The sequence below is a fragment of the Martes martes genome, assembly GCF_963455335.1.
Source record: "Martes martes genome assembly, chromosome: 15".
In the NCBI taxonomy this organism is placed as follows: Eukaryota; Metazoa; Chordata; class Mammalia; order Carnivora; family Mustelidae; genus Martes; species Martes martes.
The window spans coordinates 63,119,406-63,139,406 of record NC_137903.1 but is presented as its reverse complement, the minus strand read 5'-3'; the positions used below and the strand labels follow the sequence as shown (position 1 = coordinate 63,139,406).

General features: G+C 41.1%; 1 protein-coding gene across 2 annotated transcripts in view; it reads left to right on the top strand.

Moving 5' to 3' along the window:
* The window catches only part of FMN2 (formin 2), a gene marked incomplete at its 5' end in the record, with an annotated part of 369,568 nt that overhangs the window by 331,125 nt on the left and 18,442 nt on the right, over positions 1–20,001 (top strand). For both annotated transcript variants that reach the window (XM_080825184.1, XM_080825183.1), the window contains one exon: positions 7,084–7,233. In XM_080825184.1, coding sequence (XP_080681310.1) covers positions 7,084–7,233 — 150 coding nt within the window. The remainder of the gene's footprint in view (positions 1–7,083; positions 7,234–20,001) is intronic.

The following is a 20,001-nucleotide window of genomic DNA, read 5'->3' as shown; positions in this document are numbered from 1 at the left end:
GCTATTTCTTCAGGTAGCACTGGGATCATTATTTAGAATGGTCTTTGGAGATCACAAACCTGGGTTGTACTTTTATTGCTATTGAATTAGTACTGTAACTAGCCTTGTAGACAGAGCTAGAATTAAAGTACGTTGTTAGTTTCTGTCAGCACTTCTAGTTCAAGTTCAGGGCACAGTTCTTAACTTTAAGGTCTGACATCCTGTATCCTTTCCTAGGTTGAGAAACCTGAGCTGCCAATCCTTACATCAGAGTCTCTTCCGTCATCTTGACTTTCTGAATCTCATTTTCTAGTAGGTTCTTTGATCATTGAACATTAGAACAATATTTCTTCAATTTGTTCATCCTGAAAATAGCTCTTCTCTGCCCTTTATATTCGAAAGTCAGTTTGGTTAGATATAAAATATTTGGTTCACTCTTTCTGCCTTTAGTATCTTAAATATGTCATTGCTCTGTCATCTGACATAGTATATTGTCTTAATGTATGATAATAGTAAGAGGTTTTTTTTTTCTTTGTAAGGAACTTGGTTTTTTTGCATGATGACCAAAGGATCTTTTTTCTTTTTTAAATACAGTAGTTTTACTAGAATATGTCTTAGTGTTGACTATTGACATACCCTTTTAACATGTAGCTTCAAACACTTTTTATTTATAAAAAAAAGTTCCTGAATCATATTTTTAAATATGTGTTCAGTTCCACTGCTTTGGTTATCTTTTTTTTTTTTTTTAAGATTTTTTATTTATTTATTTGACAGAGATCACAAGTAGGCAGAGAGGCAAGCTGAGAGAGAGAGAGAGAGAGAGAGAGAGAGAGAGGAGGAAGCAGGCCTCCCGCTGAGCAGAGAGCCCAATGTGGGGCTCGATCCCAGGACCCTGGGATCATGACCTGAGCTGAAGGCAGGGGCTTAACCAACTGAGCCACCCAGGCGCCCTTTGGTTATCTTTTGTGGGGGCTTTTATAATACACCTGTGAGAATGTCTTCTATACTTGTAGCTTCCTCTTTACTTTCTTCATTTCTCTTTGATTTTTTTTCTTTCATCTGTTTCTATTAATAAATGATACATTTTTCTTAATAACTCTTGTGAGTTTCCAGTTCAGACTTCATGTGTGACATATTTTAAATTTCATGGTTCTTTACTAAATTATACCACCTTGTTTCTGAGTTTTTTCTCCTTTGGGTTGTGTTTATTATAACTGCTATCATTTTATTAGTTTCTTTTAGTTTGTCTTAAAATTTTAGCCAACAGTTTTCATCTGCTTATTAGGCCTGTTTCTGGCGTGTTCTGGCATGTTCTGGCATGTTCTCATTGGTCCGTAGAGCCTTTATTTTATCCCTGGTTTCTTTTTTTTTTTTTAATAACTACTAAACATTGGGTTTAATCACAATCTCCTTCCAGTTCTTCTTTCTCAGTCTCCTTCTCTCTCTCCTTTTTTGTTGTTTTTCTTACTTCCTTCCATTCTTTCTTTGTTAATCAAGGCATAATTTATACAACAAAACAGGTTCAGTGATTAACTACCATTCAAACACCATTCAAAACAGTTCTGTTGCCTCAATCTGTTTACCCCTCACCTCTCTGAAGAGACAATCATGACTTTGTTTTCTATCAACATAGATTAATTTTGGATATAATTGGATTTCACGTAAATGGAATCATGGCATGCATAATTTTGAATATGATGTTAGCTCTAGGCTTTTCACAGATGCCATTTATGTAATTGTGTAAGTTTACTTCTATTCCTATCTTACAAAGCATTTTTTCCTTTTTTTATAATAATTTGTATTCAATTTTTAAAAAATTTTTTGTCTTCATTCAGTGAAATAACCATATGGCCTTTCTTTGCTCATACAACAGGTTACACTTATTGCTTTTCAGATGGTAAAACAACTTTGTATTGGCATAAACTCCAGGTTTATGTGACATAGTATCCATTTTTGAAATCACTGCTTTCAGTTTGTTAATATTATATGAAAGATTTTCTACTTTTGTTCACAAGGGATATTGATCTATAAAACTATAAAACTTTCTTTTTTTCTTTCATATGTTTTTATTTTTTGGTATCAACATCAGAGTAATGCTGGCCTCATAAAATGAGTTGAGAACATGCTCTCACTCTGTTTTCTGAAAGAGTTAGTGTTAAATCGGCACTATGTCTTCATTAAATGTATCATTAATTAGGTGTAATTAAATATGTATAAATGCACCTATGAAACAATTTGGACTACAAGTATTTGCAAAGGGGTATTTTTTATTATAAGTTTTATTATAAGTTTTTTAAGTTTAAAAAATAATTTATTTATTGAAATAAATTTCACTTATTGAAATAACTGAAATTACTTTCAATTTTTTTTTATTAGCCTATAATGTATTACTTGATTCAGAGGTACAGGTCTGTGACTCATCAGTCTTACACAATTCACAACACTGACCATAGCACATACCCTTCCCAGTGTCCATCACCCAACCACCCCAGCAATCCCGCAACCCTCAGACTTTCAATTTTTAATACATTTTGGCATAAAATTGTTGATAATTCTACTTTTAAGGCCTGTGTGATCTATCATGATAACCCCACTTTCATCTGTGATATTGGTAATTTGTATTTCCTCTTTTTTCCTTTATCAGTTACGGCTGGTGGCTATCAACCTTAGTAAATTTTTCAGAAAGCCGGTTAATGATCTCGCTAATTTTCTGTAAGGTTTGTTTTCTGTTTCTTACTAAATGTTCTTTGTATCATTTCCATTCTTCTGCTTAGTCAAGTTCCATTTACTCCTCTTCCGTTTCTGGAGTTAGATGCCTCTATTATTCATTTCGCACCTTGATTTTTCTAATTAAAAGTATTTTAAAGTTCTGAATTTCTAAGCACTGCTTTATCTGCTCCCACATCTTTTGATATTTTATGTTTTAAATTTTAGTCCGTTTGTAGCTATCCTGCTCTAGATCTTTCTCTTTTGTTGCCTGTGCATAATGGTAAGAAAGAAAAAAACAAAAATGACCTCATACTGCCTGCAGATTTGCCCCTCTAATGTATCGGCATTTTCTATTTCCTTCGTCCTTTTGTTTATCCTGCGCAATTTGAATCTACTGCCAGCATTTTCTACCAGTGCAGAGCTCTGCCAAAAGAGGGAGTTTCTCTGGGTTGGTACTAAGACTTCATATACTCAGGCTGTCCCCAGCCCTTTCAGAACTGACTGTAGATCTTCTCCTCCAGGCGCCAGAGTGTGTAAAACCCCTTCCAGTTTCAGCTGCGCTTCTCAGATATCCCTTAAACAATTTTCAGGGACGCCTGTGACCCGGGGGTTCTTCTGTTTTTAGGGAACCCCCACCCTGTTGCTTTCCTCTGCCTCCTCCCATATAGACAGTGTCACAACTTGGGTTTTGAGTTGTCGGTGGTTTGTCTCCCCTGTTTGCATTTGGAGGTTTGTGGTGATATTGGAAACTGTTTTTGCAGATTTTTTTTTATCGGTTTTGGTTTTTAATATCTCAGTTTTCTGTTTTGATGGGGGGATCCAGAGAGATTTCAAAACAGTTCTGCTGAAGCTATCTTTTCAGAAGCCTGTGGCTACCTTGATTGTATTATAGAGCCATGAGTTTGTATTATTTCATGTTTGTTAACAAAAGAGGTGTAGTGCTGATCTTTTCCAGAGAGGTCTACTTATGAATCCTGATTACAGGGTCTGGATTATTCAGTGACCTCTGGAGTTGTCTCTTACTATGACTGCTGCATTTTCTTTGCATTATAACTACGGTTCTTTCCACTACTGGCTCCTAGGGTGTCACCGTCATTTCAAGAAGTCCCACAAAACAGCCGGTAGTGAGGAAAGTCCCAGATAAAATGCCTGCCTTCTTTTGTGTTCCTGTGTTGCTGTTTGTTGGATGGGGCCCTCCTGGATTCCAGTTTAGGACATTTAAAAAAGGGGGAGGGGATAATTCAGAAAGCATGGAACTTATCCCTTCCACCCACATCCAGATGGGTATCTTTCATGTCATATAAATATGATTGAATGAGCTGAATGCCACCCAATACTGCATAAGAGTAGGTAACCAAAAATGCCTCTAGCATACAAGGTACCTTGATAACTTGTCGAAATTATTGCCCATCATTTATTTGTTTTTTTTTAATGATTTTTAATGACTACCTTCAAAAGAAAAAAATCTATTTTTTAATGATTATCTTCAAAAGAAAAAAATCTATTTTTTAATGATTATCTTCAAAAGAAAAAAATATTTTTTCAAGTTACTATGAAAGTTTCTAGATTTTGCTGGGTTTTTTTTTTTTTTTAAAGAGCTTATGACATATTCTGGGGAGTGGGGCGGTTGAATGCAGTTGGGAGAGCATTCGTGATCCTCAGATAATTCTTTACTCTCTGTGTCCTACTTAGGTGACACATTCTTTCACCGTGGCCACTTCCAGAGAAATGGCTGCACACATCGGTCATCATTATCGAGAATCATGCTGTTTAGCACTTTCACATGCTGACTTCAGTTCAATTGCAAGATGCTAGTATGTCTCACAAGTTCATTGAGTCTTGCACAAAGAGCATTTTTTGTGAAAAAGCCTTCTTAGAAAGTTAATACATGTATTGCTATTTTAGTTTATAACATGCAAGTACTTTTCACTGAATCTTTATGACAACCTTGAAAAGCAGACATATCCTCCACTTTATCCCTGAAAAAACTGAAAATCTCAAAACTGAAACTCAGAAGTTGCTGCCTTCTTAAAGCTATGTAGGCAATTTATGACAAAGCCAAGGGGAAATTATTCAATAATTGGAATAATTACTACCAGTATCAGAAACCTGTGTGCGTGCCAGTAATTCAAAAATGTCTGCAAGGGAACATGATCACATGAATGGTTTTTAATAATTCAGCCTCAATTGAATTAGTTACAGTTTAGAGAAAATTTTTAGTAAATATGTATTCACATTTCTTATTATATAATGTAGAATACACAGTATTTGTGATGGAAAATAATATGTAATACAAAATAAATTTGTTTTGTATTGAAACATGTAACAAACACTTTGGAAAATCATGTTTTGGAATTCAGTTGTTTATGATTCTGAATCCTATATTCGCTCTTTTAGACCATGCTGCCTCATGATAGAACTTTCAAAATGTTCTAAGTGGCTAAAGAGAGGAACCAATTATGACAGCTTAGGTATGTCTGCCCAGACTAACTGGCTTGGACTTTACTGATCAATTTAGGAAGCATAAATACCAAGAAATGGTGGAAAAGAGTAAATGGATGTCAGGGATCTGAGACCTAATTTCTGCCATACAGGTCATAAATTGTCTTTGGGCTCATAAGGAGAATGAGTGGTTTTCTCAGGAGGGAAGTATGTGTGTATTTTATCAGTTTTAATAAAATATGACCCAGATCTGTCTTAGACGATTCCTGCCGCTGGCCGTCTCCTCTCCTGGCAGTCCTCACCCCATCAACACATCCTGCGGACGCATTCTGATGTCATTACGATGGCTCAGGACGGCCAGATTCTCACATACCATATCCACTTAGCCTGACTCTCTCAGGATTGACTGACTTTACTCTGTCGTTTTTCCTACGAGGCAAACTAGGGAGAAATACATAATTCCCAGGAGCTACACATTTGGTCAAATGCATGCTGTCATCTCGCCCCAGAATCTAAAACCTAGTGTCCCTGGGAATCTCACTGCTTAGAGACTACTGTGAGGGGAGTTTAAAAACAGAAGAGACTAGCCCATTGGTCGTAGGGTGGCTGTGAATTCTTTATTTGTGTGTAAGGCTCGGTTTCCTTAACCTTCTGAGCATGTTTCTCATTTTACTAATCTCATTTTACATATCTCATTTTACTAATGCTCATCTCAAGTAGATATTTTTCATATATTTTTCAGGATAAGGATTTGAAATCAGCTATAGGACAAACTGAATACATACACAGATGTGAGTTGATGTGTGTACATGTGAACACATATTTTTAATCGAACAATGCAATATGGCAAACTCAAGTTGTCTTAGAAATGTTTGCTTCATAGTAAATCAGACTTGAGCTTCGTGTAGCAGCGAAAGTGCTGGCCCCTGCCAGGGAGGGGGAGAAAAGGGAAGGAGGTGGCAAAGGTTATTGGAATGTCACTCCTTTTTGCAGCAACTCTGGCCCTAACCCAGGTGTCCTCACCATGACATTACTGGTTTTATTGGCGTAGGTCCTTTTCAGGGCATTTTTTATGGGAATGGAAGACTTTTGTTGAGTTATAAAGGTACCATTTACCAGTTGTACGTTCTTTGTCAACGAGGCCTTCTGAAACTCTTCTGAGCTTCATGTAGTTGTATTATGAAGCAGCACCTTTTAAAGACTGACACTATCAGTGGGTTAAAGCCTCTGCCTTCTGCTCAGATCATGATCTCAGGGTCCTGGGATCAAGCCCCACATCGGGCTCTCTGCTCAGCAGGGAGCCTGCTTCCCTTCCTCTCTCTGCCTGCTTCTCTGCCTACTTGTGATCTCTCTCTGTCAAATAAATAATTTAAAAATCTTTGTTTAAAAAAAAAAAAAAAAGACACATCAGTCCACAGTCACAGTGCTGGCTGCCATATTGGTATCCAGTCAATGATATTGCCATGATCTGATGAGAAACTTTGTCACCATTTCCTGGGACTCGCTTTTTTCTTTTCTCCTCAGCAATGTAGGAAACCCAGCTGTATGTAAGCAATATAAAATACATAGAGAATACATAATAGTTTGGGGACAAATGGCTAATATTTCATTACTTTAGAGTGTAGAAAGAAAGTAGAGACCCACTACTTACAATACGTCCCAACTTGATTCTACGTTTATTTCTGCAGTATATCAGGCACTTACTGATTAACTTTGACGATGGAATTGGACCAAGGGTAGTTATCAGTATATGGAGGATTCTAGTCAGCTGCTACTATCTGTATCCAAAACTCTTAACATGAAACCGTAAGCGACTACTGTTGACGCTTGAAGAGTTTGAGTCTTCTTAGTAATAATAACCATGTATGAATGAAATCACCATTTGGATGCAGGAAGAATATCCCATATTGGAAAGTAATCACAGCTTTTATGCTCCTGTGTGTGCTTTGACAGCTTTTTGGAGACTACAGCCTATTTCTTCATGAAGCCAAAACTTGGAGAAAAGGAGGTGTCCCCGAATGTTTTCTTCAGTATCTGGCATGAATTCAGCTCTGACTTTAAAGACTTTTGGAAGAAAGAGAACAAACTCATTCTACAAGAAAGGTAGGTTTTTTTCGTTTGCACAATGGCATTTTAAAACTGGTATTTTATTAGGTGTGACACCACTGGGGTTGCCAACTTTTATAGCCTAAATGAAAAATTAGATGGCCCTCAACCTGGGATAGCGAGTCTAACAGGGTGCTGAGAACTGACAAAATTTGGAGTTTGAATAAGAAGGTTGGCCCAGAGGCTGTGATGCTGCAGAGCATAGCAGGGGAAATGGTTTGCCAGGACCACCGTCTGGTAAAACAACTTCGGTGAGGAGGAAACCACAAAAAAGCAGATCATGTAAGTGGAGTGGAACAATCCTGTTGAGATGATAACCCTACTCACCTCAAAAGACCAATAGCAAAGACCATATAAAGGTAAGACGAATCATTTTTGTTTTGTCTTGTTTTTGCTGAGTTCATGAGATCCTGTCCAAATTTCACCCTTTGTATTGACATTTCTGGCAGATGTCACCAGGAAACAGATGATTGGTATTTTTTAAAAGATCTTTCAGGATTCTTGTAGAATTACACCACATTTCCTAAAGTAAACTTTTTCAGGAATGAAGGGGAGTTTTTTCTTTTAGGTATACGAAATAAAGTCTCAGTCACTGATTATGAAATTCTGTAGAGGTGTATGAACTATTAATTCGGGGGGAAGGCTCTCCCGGGACGGCAGCCCAAATAACTAGGTCTCTTGGGGGAAGGGAAACGAGGCACAGTCACCCCATACACCACAGGCTAAAACGGAACCAATCAGTTGCTTTCCAGCATCCTTGCCCTAACCAGGACGTTGCTTTAGATCTTTAGAACACTTACATCCTGAGGGACTTTGGTCGTCATACCACAGAATTCCACGGTTTCTGCTTACCGTCTTCCATACGTCCAAAACCATGATTGTCCACCTAGTTTTCATTTGTCAGTAGATTCTGAGAGGATACGTCCTTGAATCAGTGGAAGTTAATTGCTGGCGTTTTTTGAGCACAGACTGGGGGGGGGGGGGTGGGCAACTCATATAATTACTTAGATTTCAGGGTGTTTTCGTAGAAGAAGCTGTACCTCAGTGAATAGTAGAAGGAAAAAGAGAGTGGTCTGAATGGAAGGGAAGATACTTTAAATATCCACTCGAAAGATAATGAGATTATTCTCCTCCAAAGGTCTTCATTATGGGTTAACCGAAAAGATGCAATTTTAGTCAAAAGTCCCATGCAGGTGAGCTAGGAGCGCCAATTACTGAAATGCAAGCACACTTAAATTGTCGTCTGTGTCCGTCGCACTTGGCCATATATTATCTTTCTGAAAATTCTTCTACCAAGCAAGGGCTGTCGGTTCGGAAAATCGTGAAGAGGAGCCTCTTTTTGACTTCACACACCCCACAACCTCCCTCCGCGCCCCTCACGGGTCCCCACGGGCCTGCCTTCACCTCTAATCTCAACTTACTCCCCTGGAAAATTGCTGACAAGTCAGTCCCACAACTGTGCAAACCTGAGAGATGAATAGTTCTTTTTCTTTTTCTTTTTTTTTTTTTTTAAGGTTATTTATTTATTTATTTATTTGAGAGAGAGAGAGCGCGCGCGCGAGCGAGCAGGGGGAGGAGCAGAGGGAGAAGGACCAGAGTCCGCACTGAGCGCAGAGCCTGACACGGGGCTCGACCTCACCACCCTGAGGTCAGGAGTCAGATGCTGCACCCCCCGGGGCCAGCCGGGTGCCCTGACCGGCGGCTGTCTCGCCGCGCGCCGCTGTTTGCTTGGTGGCTGGGGCCCGAGTCCTCGTGCGGACGGAAGCGAGGAGAGGCGGGCGTCGACGAGACGGACAGGGTGGCGCTGTGGTCCGGGAGTCACCGTCCGGCGGCCCGTCAGGGCGGCGATGGGCTGTCGCGGGCCGGCGTGTTCCCGGGGCGGCGCCGCGGGGGGTCCTGGGACGGAAGGTGGGCGACTTCCGCTGCGGTTCGCCTTCACTCTGCGCCTGCGCGGGAGCCGGGGCGCTGCCCGGCAGGGAGTTGCCGGGACTGACTGACGCCGCTGCTCACCGCCCGGCCAGCGTCACGCAGGCTCCCGCAGCCTGGGCGCCGCCGGGTCGAGCTGCGTCTCCGGGTGACACTTCGGTACCGGTCCACTGTTCCTTGATGCTTTATGCATTTAACGTGACCCAAACCAGCTCTTCCCCACCGGGTGTCTCGTAAAACCAACCACATGCTGCTTTCATCCTTCATCCTGTGCCCGTCACGCCCTAGGACTGCCCGAGGCTTTTTTGACTCAACCTTTGGTGACTTGGCTCACCCCTTGGTGGCAGTGTGGTGAGTTGGCAGATGACAAGTGCTCTTCCCTGCAGGCTTCTCGTGGTTCGGAATCATTTGCTTTTAACCGAGGGCTGAGGAGGAAGGGGAGATAGGGGAGCCCGTCTTCTCTGCCCTTTAACTTCTGGAATTCACCTGCTGGCAAATTGGCTGCTTTGATCAGCAGAACCATTGGTCTGATTGGTTTGTCGAAAACCTTTGTCCCTGTCCTTAGTGTAAGGACCAGTGGCAACTTCCACTGGGAAATGGAGGGGGGGGGGATCCTTGTTAAAAATTATTAAACAGTTTCAAGATGGCAAGTACCGAGCCCTTCCAAAAAGGTGTGCAGACAGCACCCATGAAGCCAGCCTTGCCCAGTGAAAGCTTTGCATCCTACTTTCTGTCGTAAATGGAAGGGCATTTCAGGAATGCTTCGTCCCCTCAGACATTGCTAAGAAACAGGATGTGGTCAAGGAAGGGTGTTAAACATCTAGTGCAGTCTCTGTCGAGCTGAGTGGAACTTCACATCGTGCTACGGGTACCTAAAATGGGTGTCTGTAACCCCAACCAGATTGTTCCCTCCCCCGTACCCTGTATTTATTATGTGCCTATTTTGTTTCGTCAGTCTTATACTATGATGATGCCTAATGATGTGTCTGTTTTCATTTAATACCATAACCATGCTGACGTTTGCCTTTTAGTCTTTATTTCCCACTGAGATGTTTTGTGCCTTCGTTTACGATGTAGCTCCCACGGTCACTAAGCCAGTGCCTTTCCACCCTTCTGGTCTCCATGAATATTTGCTGACTTGACTTGTTAACATCATTGCCTTTGACACAGACATGGGAATAACTTAGCTTACGAAGTAATGAACATGCTTTCCTACATAGCTTAAGTTTATCCTTGTAAGTAATTTTTGAAAAATTCCAAATACTTTAAGCAAAAGGAAAGGCACTGTTAGTCAAACCCCAGAAGTGCATGGATGGAACTTGCACGAGGGTTGCCTGACAGCAGAAATTGGAACTGCGTTCTGTGGCGGTTAGTAAGGGACGTCCATGCTGTCGCTCACTGTCTGTCTTTCTAAACGTCTTCTTTCCTCTACTTCCTTCTTCTTCCTCTTCTTCTCTCCCTCTCTCTTTCTCTCACTCTATTCTCATGGTCTCACTCTCTCCCCCTCTCATCTCCCTGCTACCGCTCTCTGTGGTTCAGTCTAGTTTCCAAGTCAGGCTGTTCCTTTCAGGGTGGCCCCATGGCCCTTGGTCACAGCCAAGACTCACACTCTCACAACCCAGTAGGAGAGGGCACTCTCCACCATCTAGAAAAATTCCAAGGAAGAACTCCAGAGGAGTTGTGCACAGTTCTGGATCAGGCACTGTGGCCAGACGTGTGGGGTACCATAGTTAGCTCAGTAGTTCACAAACCCCGTTGTGCAGCTGGAAGGGAGGGCCGCCCTGATTGACAGCCCCCTTCCCAGCAGTCACTGGAGTTAGGGAAGAGAAGTTTTCAGCAAAAGGAAATAATAATATTACTACCCCAAATTTATTAAGCCTTTAAAAATAACCTGCGTAATTAGCAGAATGTCTTAGCATGGTAGAAAAAAACCTGAACAATGGTTTCACGGTGTCCCTTGGTCTCACCTGGAATTCACAGGTTGACTATCTTTAAGGTTGTAAATCCTGTAAAAAATATTTCCTGTCCCACCATTTCTATTTGGTTCTGATTATAGAATGGTAGTAACTTTGTATTTTCTGGCTTTGCCCTGATGATTCCTATGATTAACTATATTTCTTGAATTGGTGAATTCCTACACATCTGTGAAAGGTCTTTAAAAGGTCTGCTCTCTTTCTAATTGATATGGTTTGGAAAACATGAGGATTTTTGAGTTAGCTCTTCCACTTACCAGCTTAATCACAGGAATTCATAGTTTCCTAAACTGCAAAATGGCGACGGTAATACCTCTCTTGCAGCATTGTTGTGTGGACTAAATGAGGTAATATATTTAGAGTATGTTAAATAGCGCTTAAGTCCCCAGTGCTCTGTGGCTCTTCCTCCATCATTTAATATAAATGATACCTTGATCATGGCTAGCTACAAAGGTAACATATCGGTAAGGCATGTTAAGCATCTTAAGAACATATTCAGCGGATACAAGGCATTTTTGTGACTCAGTTACTTTGTGGATAGGCAGAGTGTCTTGATGATGAGTCCAAGGGCAAACTTTTGCTTGAGAATGTTCACATGGTCCATCCCTCTCTTATTGACATCATGATATAGAAAGGAGTTCCTGTTTTGATGCTTTTAGGCAACTGACACTGGTTTTGTCAAGTCAGAAAAGGTGTTTTTTCATAGACTTGCAACTAGGCATATGCAATCGTTAGAAAGAAATCCTTCTCAAAAAAGAGATCTAGACTTGTCATCACTGAGCAACACAAAACATATGGGAAAACATTTTTAAAAATGAGCTTGGTATATCCAGAAGAGGGGGGGCAAACCAACATTTACACTGTTGAACATCTCCCCAAAGGGCCCACATAGCACAGTGTTAATATGTCAGGGACTGGGCTGTCCTTATCTCTTTTATTTTCAGGAACTCAGTGGCATCAGTGTCACCTAGCCACCAAAGAATCCATATGGAGCTTGGACAGTAAGAGCTATATGAATTAGAGGAAAGAAGTGTGGATCGATTGGGAATACATGTTTGACCCCAATGGACCTGTGGTCCTGGGAGAAGACAGTGGGGCCCAAAGCAACTCCACTTCTCACTTTTGCTCTGTTGTAAGCAGACTTCAGTTTTTCAGCAGTCTTCAGCTGTATAATTATGTGAAATTATTTGTAATTATTCTCACATTCCATATGGAGTTTTTACTATGCACAGGAGACATTCAAGTCCACTTGGTGAAGGTTGTATCTTGGTTGAGCTAACAGCCTAGTCCACTTATGGTGTTATAGCAATGGGAGAAACTGGGTCAGGAGTGAAGGATTAATTCTGTTCAGAGGACTTTTGACAAGGAGATTGGAGTTGGAGTAGGATTTTCACAGGCAGTCCAGGGAGGTAAGGACATTCTAGGCAAGATAATACGGCTCTGGCAGTGTGGCCTATCAGAATTTTATTTTTAGTTGACTTAAGACATTTTAATTGAACAAATCAGTTGTGACATTAGTAAGGGTTGTGTTTGAAGTATTGTCTAACTTAATTTACTGGCTTATTTATTTTGAGACACGTAGTCTTTGTGACCCAGGAGAAAGGATAACTACTCGATTGCAAGCATGTGACAGTCAAGTCTGGTTTCTGCCCAGCTGAAATCTGCAATTAGAGGAAAAGGATTTGAATGCTTGGCTGTAGAAGGTGATGCATTAACTTGGAGAGCACCTCATGCCATGTTAATATTCCTGTTACCATAATTTATATTTAAGAGAGCTGTATCTTCAGATTTAACCAGGACATCATTAGGATAGAAGGAAGTGACCATTTTCGAAGGGATTGAAAGTAAATCTAAAGAATGGAAATAAGGAAAGAAGGTTTATTGTTATGTAATAATGTGCTTGTTGGATACCTGGATGAAATTGCCTCTTGGACTGCATTGCTGCATTGCAGTATTAAATGAATTTAGCCAACCGTTTACCCCTTTAATTGAGGCATCGGTGTCTAAGAAACAACACATAATGAAATTATCTTCCTGCATCTGACTTTTGTAGTAGAAGCTTTGGCACAACAATTGACAATGGAATCTGAGAATGTGTAGGGACTGTGATCTACATTCACTAAAGGAGTAATTAATGTGCATTAAGACATAATAGATAATTCATTTATTTATTAACTTAATCAAAATTACTTATGTCCTACTGTGTGCTGGCCATATTTTCGGGCCATATGGTTCTTACCCTTTAGTGAGAGATGTAGGCAATAAAAAATAAACATGGTTTTAAATTATAGGTTGAAATTAGTACAGTGAGGAAAATAGTGAACCATTTTTGCAAAGCAAAAAGCAGAAGAGGTTCATTTAGAAAGTGTGGGCGGAGGAGGCCTTTCTGAAGAAGCAACATTTATGCTGACACTTAAAGAATTTGAGGGAGAAGCCATGTTAAGGGGCAACATAATATGTAAGTCTACCAGGCAGAGATTTAGGAAGGTCAAGACAACATGGCAGAAAAGACTGGGAGCTCTCCAAGAAAGATGGAGATGCTGAGATGAATCTGATGAAATAGGCAGGGGCTCGATCACCCCGCCTCTCGTAGGTCATGATAAGAGATTGTCTTCTTTGTGCGCACAATCGAAAAATCATCAAAGGGGTTTTTATAAAGGGACTAACTCGATAAGATTCATTTAACAAAAAGATTTTTGGCTCAGATGGTAGTAGATTGGGCAGTGGTATTGAGAAACAAGTTAGGAAGTTAGTATAGTGGCCCAGGCGAAAGATGGGATGCTGTGGACCCCGGGGAAGGTGACAGAGATGAGAGGAAGTGGGGGCGTTGTATATATAGTTTGGAGGTATGCCTGAACGAACTTGCTATTGGCAGGTTGCAGCCGTACCAGTGGTAGAGGGTCAGAAAATTCCAAGTCTCACCTCAGACACGGACGAGCTCCTGTTATCCAGGATGTTAGAGATCAAGAATGCAAACTTACCCTTTCTCTCCTAAAATGATTTACGAAGGCAAGGTTGGGGAAAGATGTGAATCCTCCAATATCAGGAAATTCATTTTCCAGAACCTAGTTCTCCAAGAATGATGTGAAATCATAAGGTGAACATTAGATGGAAAAGATCTGTGCCTTCCTTCTTGATCTTGCCATTTTCCAAGACATGTTTTTTAAATCTTGGAAAATCCTTTCTCAAAAGCCTCGTGTTCAAAAATGGAAGAAACTCAACTCTCAGGGTTTCTGGTTCCAGCTCCCCATCAGAGAATCGGGACCAAGGGCCAGGAAAGTAGCTTGCCCAAAGATATTTTTTGCTTTGAAAAGGATTTAAACATTATGGTATCTTCCAGTAAATTTGTAGAGGCTTGTAAAGTTGTCTGAGCAATTACTAGTTTCTCTTCAGCATTTGCTAAAAATGTTTTTTGATGTCTTAGCAAAGTTCGTATAAAACCATTTTGGATCAAAATATGCTTCATGGAGTAGATATGTTAAATTACCTATTAAAAATAACATCACGTTACTTATATGGGCTGAAAATAAGTTGTTCCTTTACAAGCAAGATGGTATTTTTAAGGGGTCACTTTAAGTTTTGTTAGGATTATTCTCAGACAACATGATGATTATAGTCTGCTAGAGGAAGAGGTCTAGATCCGTTAGATTTGAAAAATGTGAAATTAACCAATTCTTAGGTTTGTCTGGGTTTCTGCCAGAACCTGGATTTTTAAGATAGTGAAAAATGTAAGAAGTCAGAGGCTCCCCGGAGTTCATTCCCGCTATGCTGTTCTCCACGCTGACTCTGAACTCTTCCAGCAAAGAAGTTCCATCTCCTCGCCTCGGGATTCCACTCTCGGACACCACCCCTCTTCCCATGAGTGGGAGAAAAGCTGTAGAGAAATGAGAAATGCTTCTTAAAAGCTTGGAGTTCTAAAGTAAATAATGGATCATCAGAGACTAGTCATGAGAGGTAAAGATGGAAGAGGTTGTCTCCACAATGTTTTAGGTCTTGGTCTCTACAACAGATTTGAAGCTGATGGCAAAGTTAAACCAAGACATGTCGGTAGTTATTATATTTGACAAATAGCATTTAACTTACTTGGTTTTGCTGCTGAAGTCTGGTTAAGATTTAGAAGCAACTGTGATAAGGCATCAAACTCAATTTTAAAAGGAATCATTTGTGAAAGCATGTGAGGAGAGTGTGTGTGTGTGTGTGTGTGTGTGTGTGGTGGAGGGGGAAGGGGTAAATGTGAGGGAATCAAGAATGGAGATCAGAACTGAAGAAATTTAAGAATATGTATTTTAATATGGGATCTACAAAAGGAATCAGGTAATATCCGTGTGTCTTTGTGGGAAAGAAATGGAAAATGGTCTTGAGAATGTAAGTACAGTGGCCAATAAGCATATGGAAAGATGCCCTGTATCATGAGCCGTCATGGAGATGTAAATCAAAACCAGAAAGAGACACGCGCACTAGGATGGCTCGAGAGAAAGAAGCAGACAGTATGACAAGTGCTGGGGGGGGCGGTGAGGAGAACTCATGAAACTCCCACTCTGCTAGTGGAACGGGGCAGCCGCTTTGGAAAACAGCCAGGCATCTTCTCAGAAGGTTAAACCTAGAGTTACTGTGGGACCCAGGAACTCCGCCCGAGGTTTCCACTGAAGAGAAGCGTATGTCCACACAAGTACTTGTACACATGTGGCCATGGCAGCACTAGTCATAATATCCCACAGACGGAAACAACTCCGATGTCCGTCCGCTGAGGAGTGGGTAAATGAAAGGTGAATATTACGATGGGGTATTATTTGGCAATTAAAAAAAAAAAGGGAAGCACTGGTATATGCTGTACCATGGATGAACCTTGAAAAATATTACGCTAAGTGAAAGAGGACGGTCACAAAAGGCTATATATTGTATGATTTGATTTATGGTAAATGTCCAGAATTGGCAAACATATAGGATCTGAAAGCAGATTAGCTGTGTCAGGGGTGGAGGGGAGAGAGTTACGAGGAGGTATGGTTAGTGAAGTTTCTTTTGGGGGGTATGGAATGTTCTAAAATTAGACAGCTGCCCAACCCTGTGAATTTACTAAAAGAAACATGGAGTTGTCCACTTTAAATGGGCAAATTTTATAGTCTGTTAATGATATCTCAATAAGGCTTTTTTTTTTTTTTAAAGTAAATCGATTTCTCACCTCAGAGTTCTAAGCATGAACGCGGAGCACAGTTGGACATGCTGACCGCCTGTCCAGCTGACGTGATGATGTGTTTAGATGCCTGATGGTTTAGAAGTTTTGCATTGGTTCTTGCGTCTTCCTTCCTGGTACCCTCTCAGGCTTTCCCCCGTGCCCTTAGAGTTTGGTAGGTACTCAAGAAAAGCAAATCTATTAACTCCTCACATGGGTATTAGCTAGATCAAAAATTGAGAGATGAATCTGCTGGCAGGGCGCCTGGGTGGCTCAGTCTGTTAAGCATCTGCCCCCCCGGCCCGGGTCATGACCCCAGGGTCCTGGGATCGAGCCCCACATTGGGCTCCCTGCTCAGCGGGGAGCCTGCTTCTCCCTCTCTCTTTCTTCCTGCTGCTCCCCCTGCTTGTGCTCTCTTTCTGTCAAATAGATAAATAAAATCTTAAAAAAAAAAAAAAGCCCCGCTCTTAAAAAAATAAAAATAAAAATAAATCTGCTGAAAAAAACTGTAAAAAAAAAGAAATTGCAGAGCTCATCCCAAAATCAAAAAGCCCCCGTCAATTTAGATGATGAGTAATTTGTAATAGCTTGACTCTATAGTGATGAAATGAGCCAGGGCTTTCTCTATGTAAACCCATTTCAGGAAATCACGAGTCATGTTAAAAATACACACAACGTAATAGATAGGTGTGTATGTATTTTGAAATTATTCATCTATTGCAAATAAGCATTTTTTTCTTCAAATCTTATCTGCATGGGAGGAGATTGTCAAGTTTTCTTAACCTGCATTTCTGAAGAAGTGATAAATACCTACCCCAAAAGTGGCTATAATAAAAGGTTAACATAAGTGAAAATAAAAGGAAAAGAGATTTGCACTTGCTATGGGGTAAAGCCTCACCTCCTCCACTTTTCTCTAGTTAACTTCTCACCCTCTCAGTGTGATGTCTCCAGCCCTTTCCTGGCCTTTTTGGGTGCTGATTCAGGACCCACTCCACAAGCCTTCTGGCCATCGTGCTGCTCGGGGTTTGTGCTTCTGCTTGTCATAAGCAGTTGAGCTTAGCTGTTTCAACCATGGGCAGCTGCTAGGTTGTGAGTGGAATTTTGGGCCGGTGGAAAGAAGACAAGGATTTTGAGACAATCGTAGGGACAGACACCATGTGGCGCACCCTAGCCAGTGGGCACTCAGTGACGACTAACCATGTTGATGCCAAAGAACTGGCTGTAGAATGACGATGTGGCCTTGGAGACTGGCATTTCCAGTTAACCCAAGTGTCTGTCAGTTGAACATCCATCACGGCCAGTTGGTATCACGTAAGCCTGGGTTGTTTGGCTATACAGAAAGTTACTGTTTACAGTTTGTTCCTCCTTAAAAGGACCTTCAAGTCAATGTCGTCATCATCATCATTTAAGTTACTATGAATACATAATCCTTTATGCATATTATAATTTCAGAACAAATTCAAATTCTAATGCTCTTAGAGTTTTTTTCTTTTAAGGTTTTATATATTTGTTAGAGAGAGGGTGAGAGAGAACACAGGCAGGGGATCAGCAGGCAGAGGGAGAAGCAGGCTCCCTGCAGGGCAAGGAGCCCGATGAGGGACCTGATCATGACCTGAGCAGAAGGCAGACGCCTAACTGATGGAGCCACCCAGGTGTCCCTGCTCTCAGAGTGTTAGGAGCTATGATTTTGCGATTTTTAAGACTAATAATGTTGCAGAACCCAAAAAAATGAAAATTGCATCATACCTAAATATAATTCCTAAAATGGTAAAGTTTTGCAATTTAGGTTTTCTAATTATGATGTTACCAATATACAGATACACGGAAGTCTGCTCACTCCTTTTGAATGTTGTGTTGTGTTGAGCATTTATTATTTTATTTTATTTTACTATTTTATTTTATATTTTATTTCATTCCATTTGGATTTATTTTTCTTTTGTCTCCTAAGAACTGGAATAAAACAACTTAGGATCCTCGATGCCTTGGATGTCTTTCTATCAACTTCCTCTGTCATTTTGTCTTGTTGAATCACGTTAAACATCCTCTAAGTAATCCGCTGGCTTTGTCTCCATCCTCTCCCGGCAGCCCTGGCCGTGTTCCACCTCCAGCTGACTATAAAGGTCGCCCCCTCTTAGAAATAGCAGCTAGACCAGCGCCCGCGCGTCACCCCTGGTAGCTAGATGAAAGACAGTGTTCCTGGTTAGCACGTCTCCACAGCTCATTAACCTCTCTCTGGAGAAAGGCTCATATGTGTCCTTACAGATTCCTTCCTTGAGTGATTTAAAGCTTGATGCTGAGCTATATAAAGTCCTCTTTGGAGAGCTGTGCCTTACAGAATGAGGGTCATGCCACTTCTGCCTTTACAGAAAGGGCATGCAGCCCTCTTCTACCATGACCTGCATCCCCCATTGCATCGTAGGGAATTAGCTGATGGTTGCCCTTGGCAGAGTGAAAACGAAGGCTCAGACGAGAATCAAAGTATCGGGGGCACAGTGAGCAAGTAGGCCTACCCTGTCCTTTGGAGACTTGGGCAGATTCAGGCTTTCTGGCTTTTGAGAAGCGAATCGTAATTTTCAGAAACAGCAGTCTCAATGAGGACCGAAGTCAGAGTGTGTTGGTGGAGGCCGTAGCTGTTCTGCTGTAAGCAGAGTGGACCCAGAGTCATGAGGTCACTACCATCCCTCGCTGGGCTGCACAGTGTGGTTCTGCCTTGGGGTGCTTCTGAAGAGGAGATAGGAGATGAGGTGACGGGGGAGTGTCCTGGAGGGAAAGGTGGCAGTCACATTAGAAGAGGGCCTGGTCCCCTGAGTCCCATTAACCCAAAGTGACCCTTGTCTCCCCAGATTCGGAGCACTGGGACAGTAGAAGTGTCCTGACTTAGTTTTCCATCAGGGTGATCTTGTTCATGGTCATATGTAGCAGAACCCAGTAATAAGACAAGTGTGGCTTTTTAATTTTTTATATCTTTTAAAATATCTTTAAAATATTTTTTATAAATGTCGGGGAGGGGCAGAGGGAGAGAACCAGAGTCCCTGGTTCCCCAGCCTGACCCGGGGCTCTGTCTCATGCCCTGAGATCATGGCCTGAGCCAAAAACCAAGAGTTGGATGCCTAACTGACTGAGCCACCCAGGTGCCCCCAGCTGTTTAATTTTTTTAATAAACAAAATAATCTCTAGTCATATTAATGAATTAGTACTTTTTTCCATATATTTAAGCCCTATTAATAGTTCTCTGTTGTTTTATAATATGGGCATCTAAGGTGGGCTGCATTTACCATCACTTTGAAAAACGATGAAATTTAAAATTATGCCAGATTATATAGACATTCACTCTGTTTCAAAAGAGTACTTTGAATACTCATGTCTTTTAGGCATTGTAATATTGTGGTTTGTAATAAGAAATATATATATTTGATCTTCAGCCGAGTTTCTGACACAGAGCTCCTAAAACCTTCGGGATTTCCTAGGTGATGAGAGTTATAAAGATGTCTTCTGTTGGGTTGCGGGGTGACTTTTAGAAAGCCCTTAAGTCACCAAAGGATGACCAGGGAACCAAGCCTGTTGTTAGAGGGTTGGAACTTTCTGTCCCATCCCTTAACCTCTTGGAGAGGGAAGAAGGACTGAATCAATCACCAGTGGCCAATGATTTAATTAATCATGGCTATGTAATAAAACTACTCTGTAAAACCCCAGAGG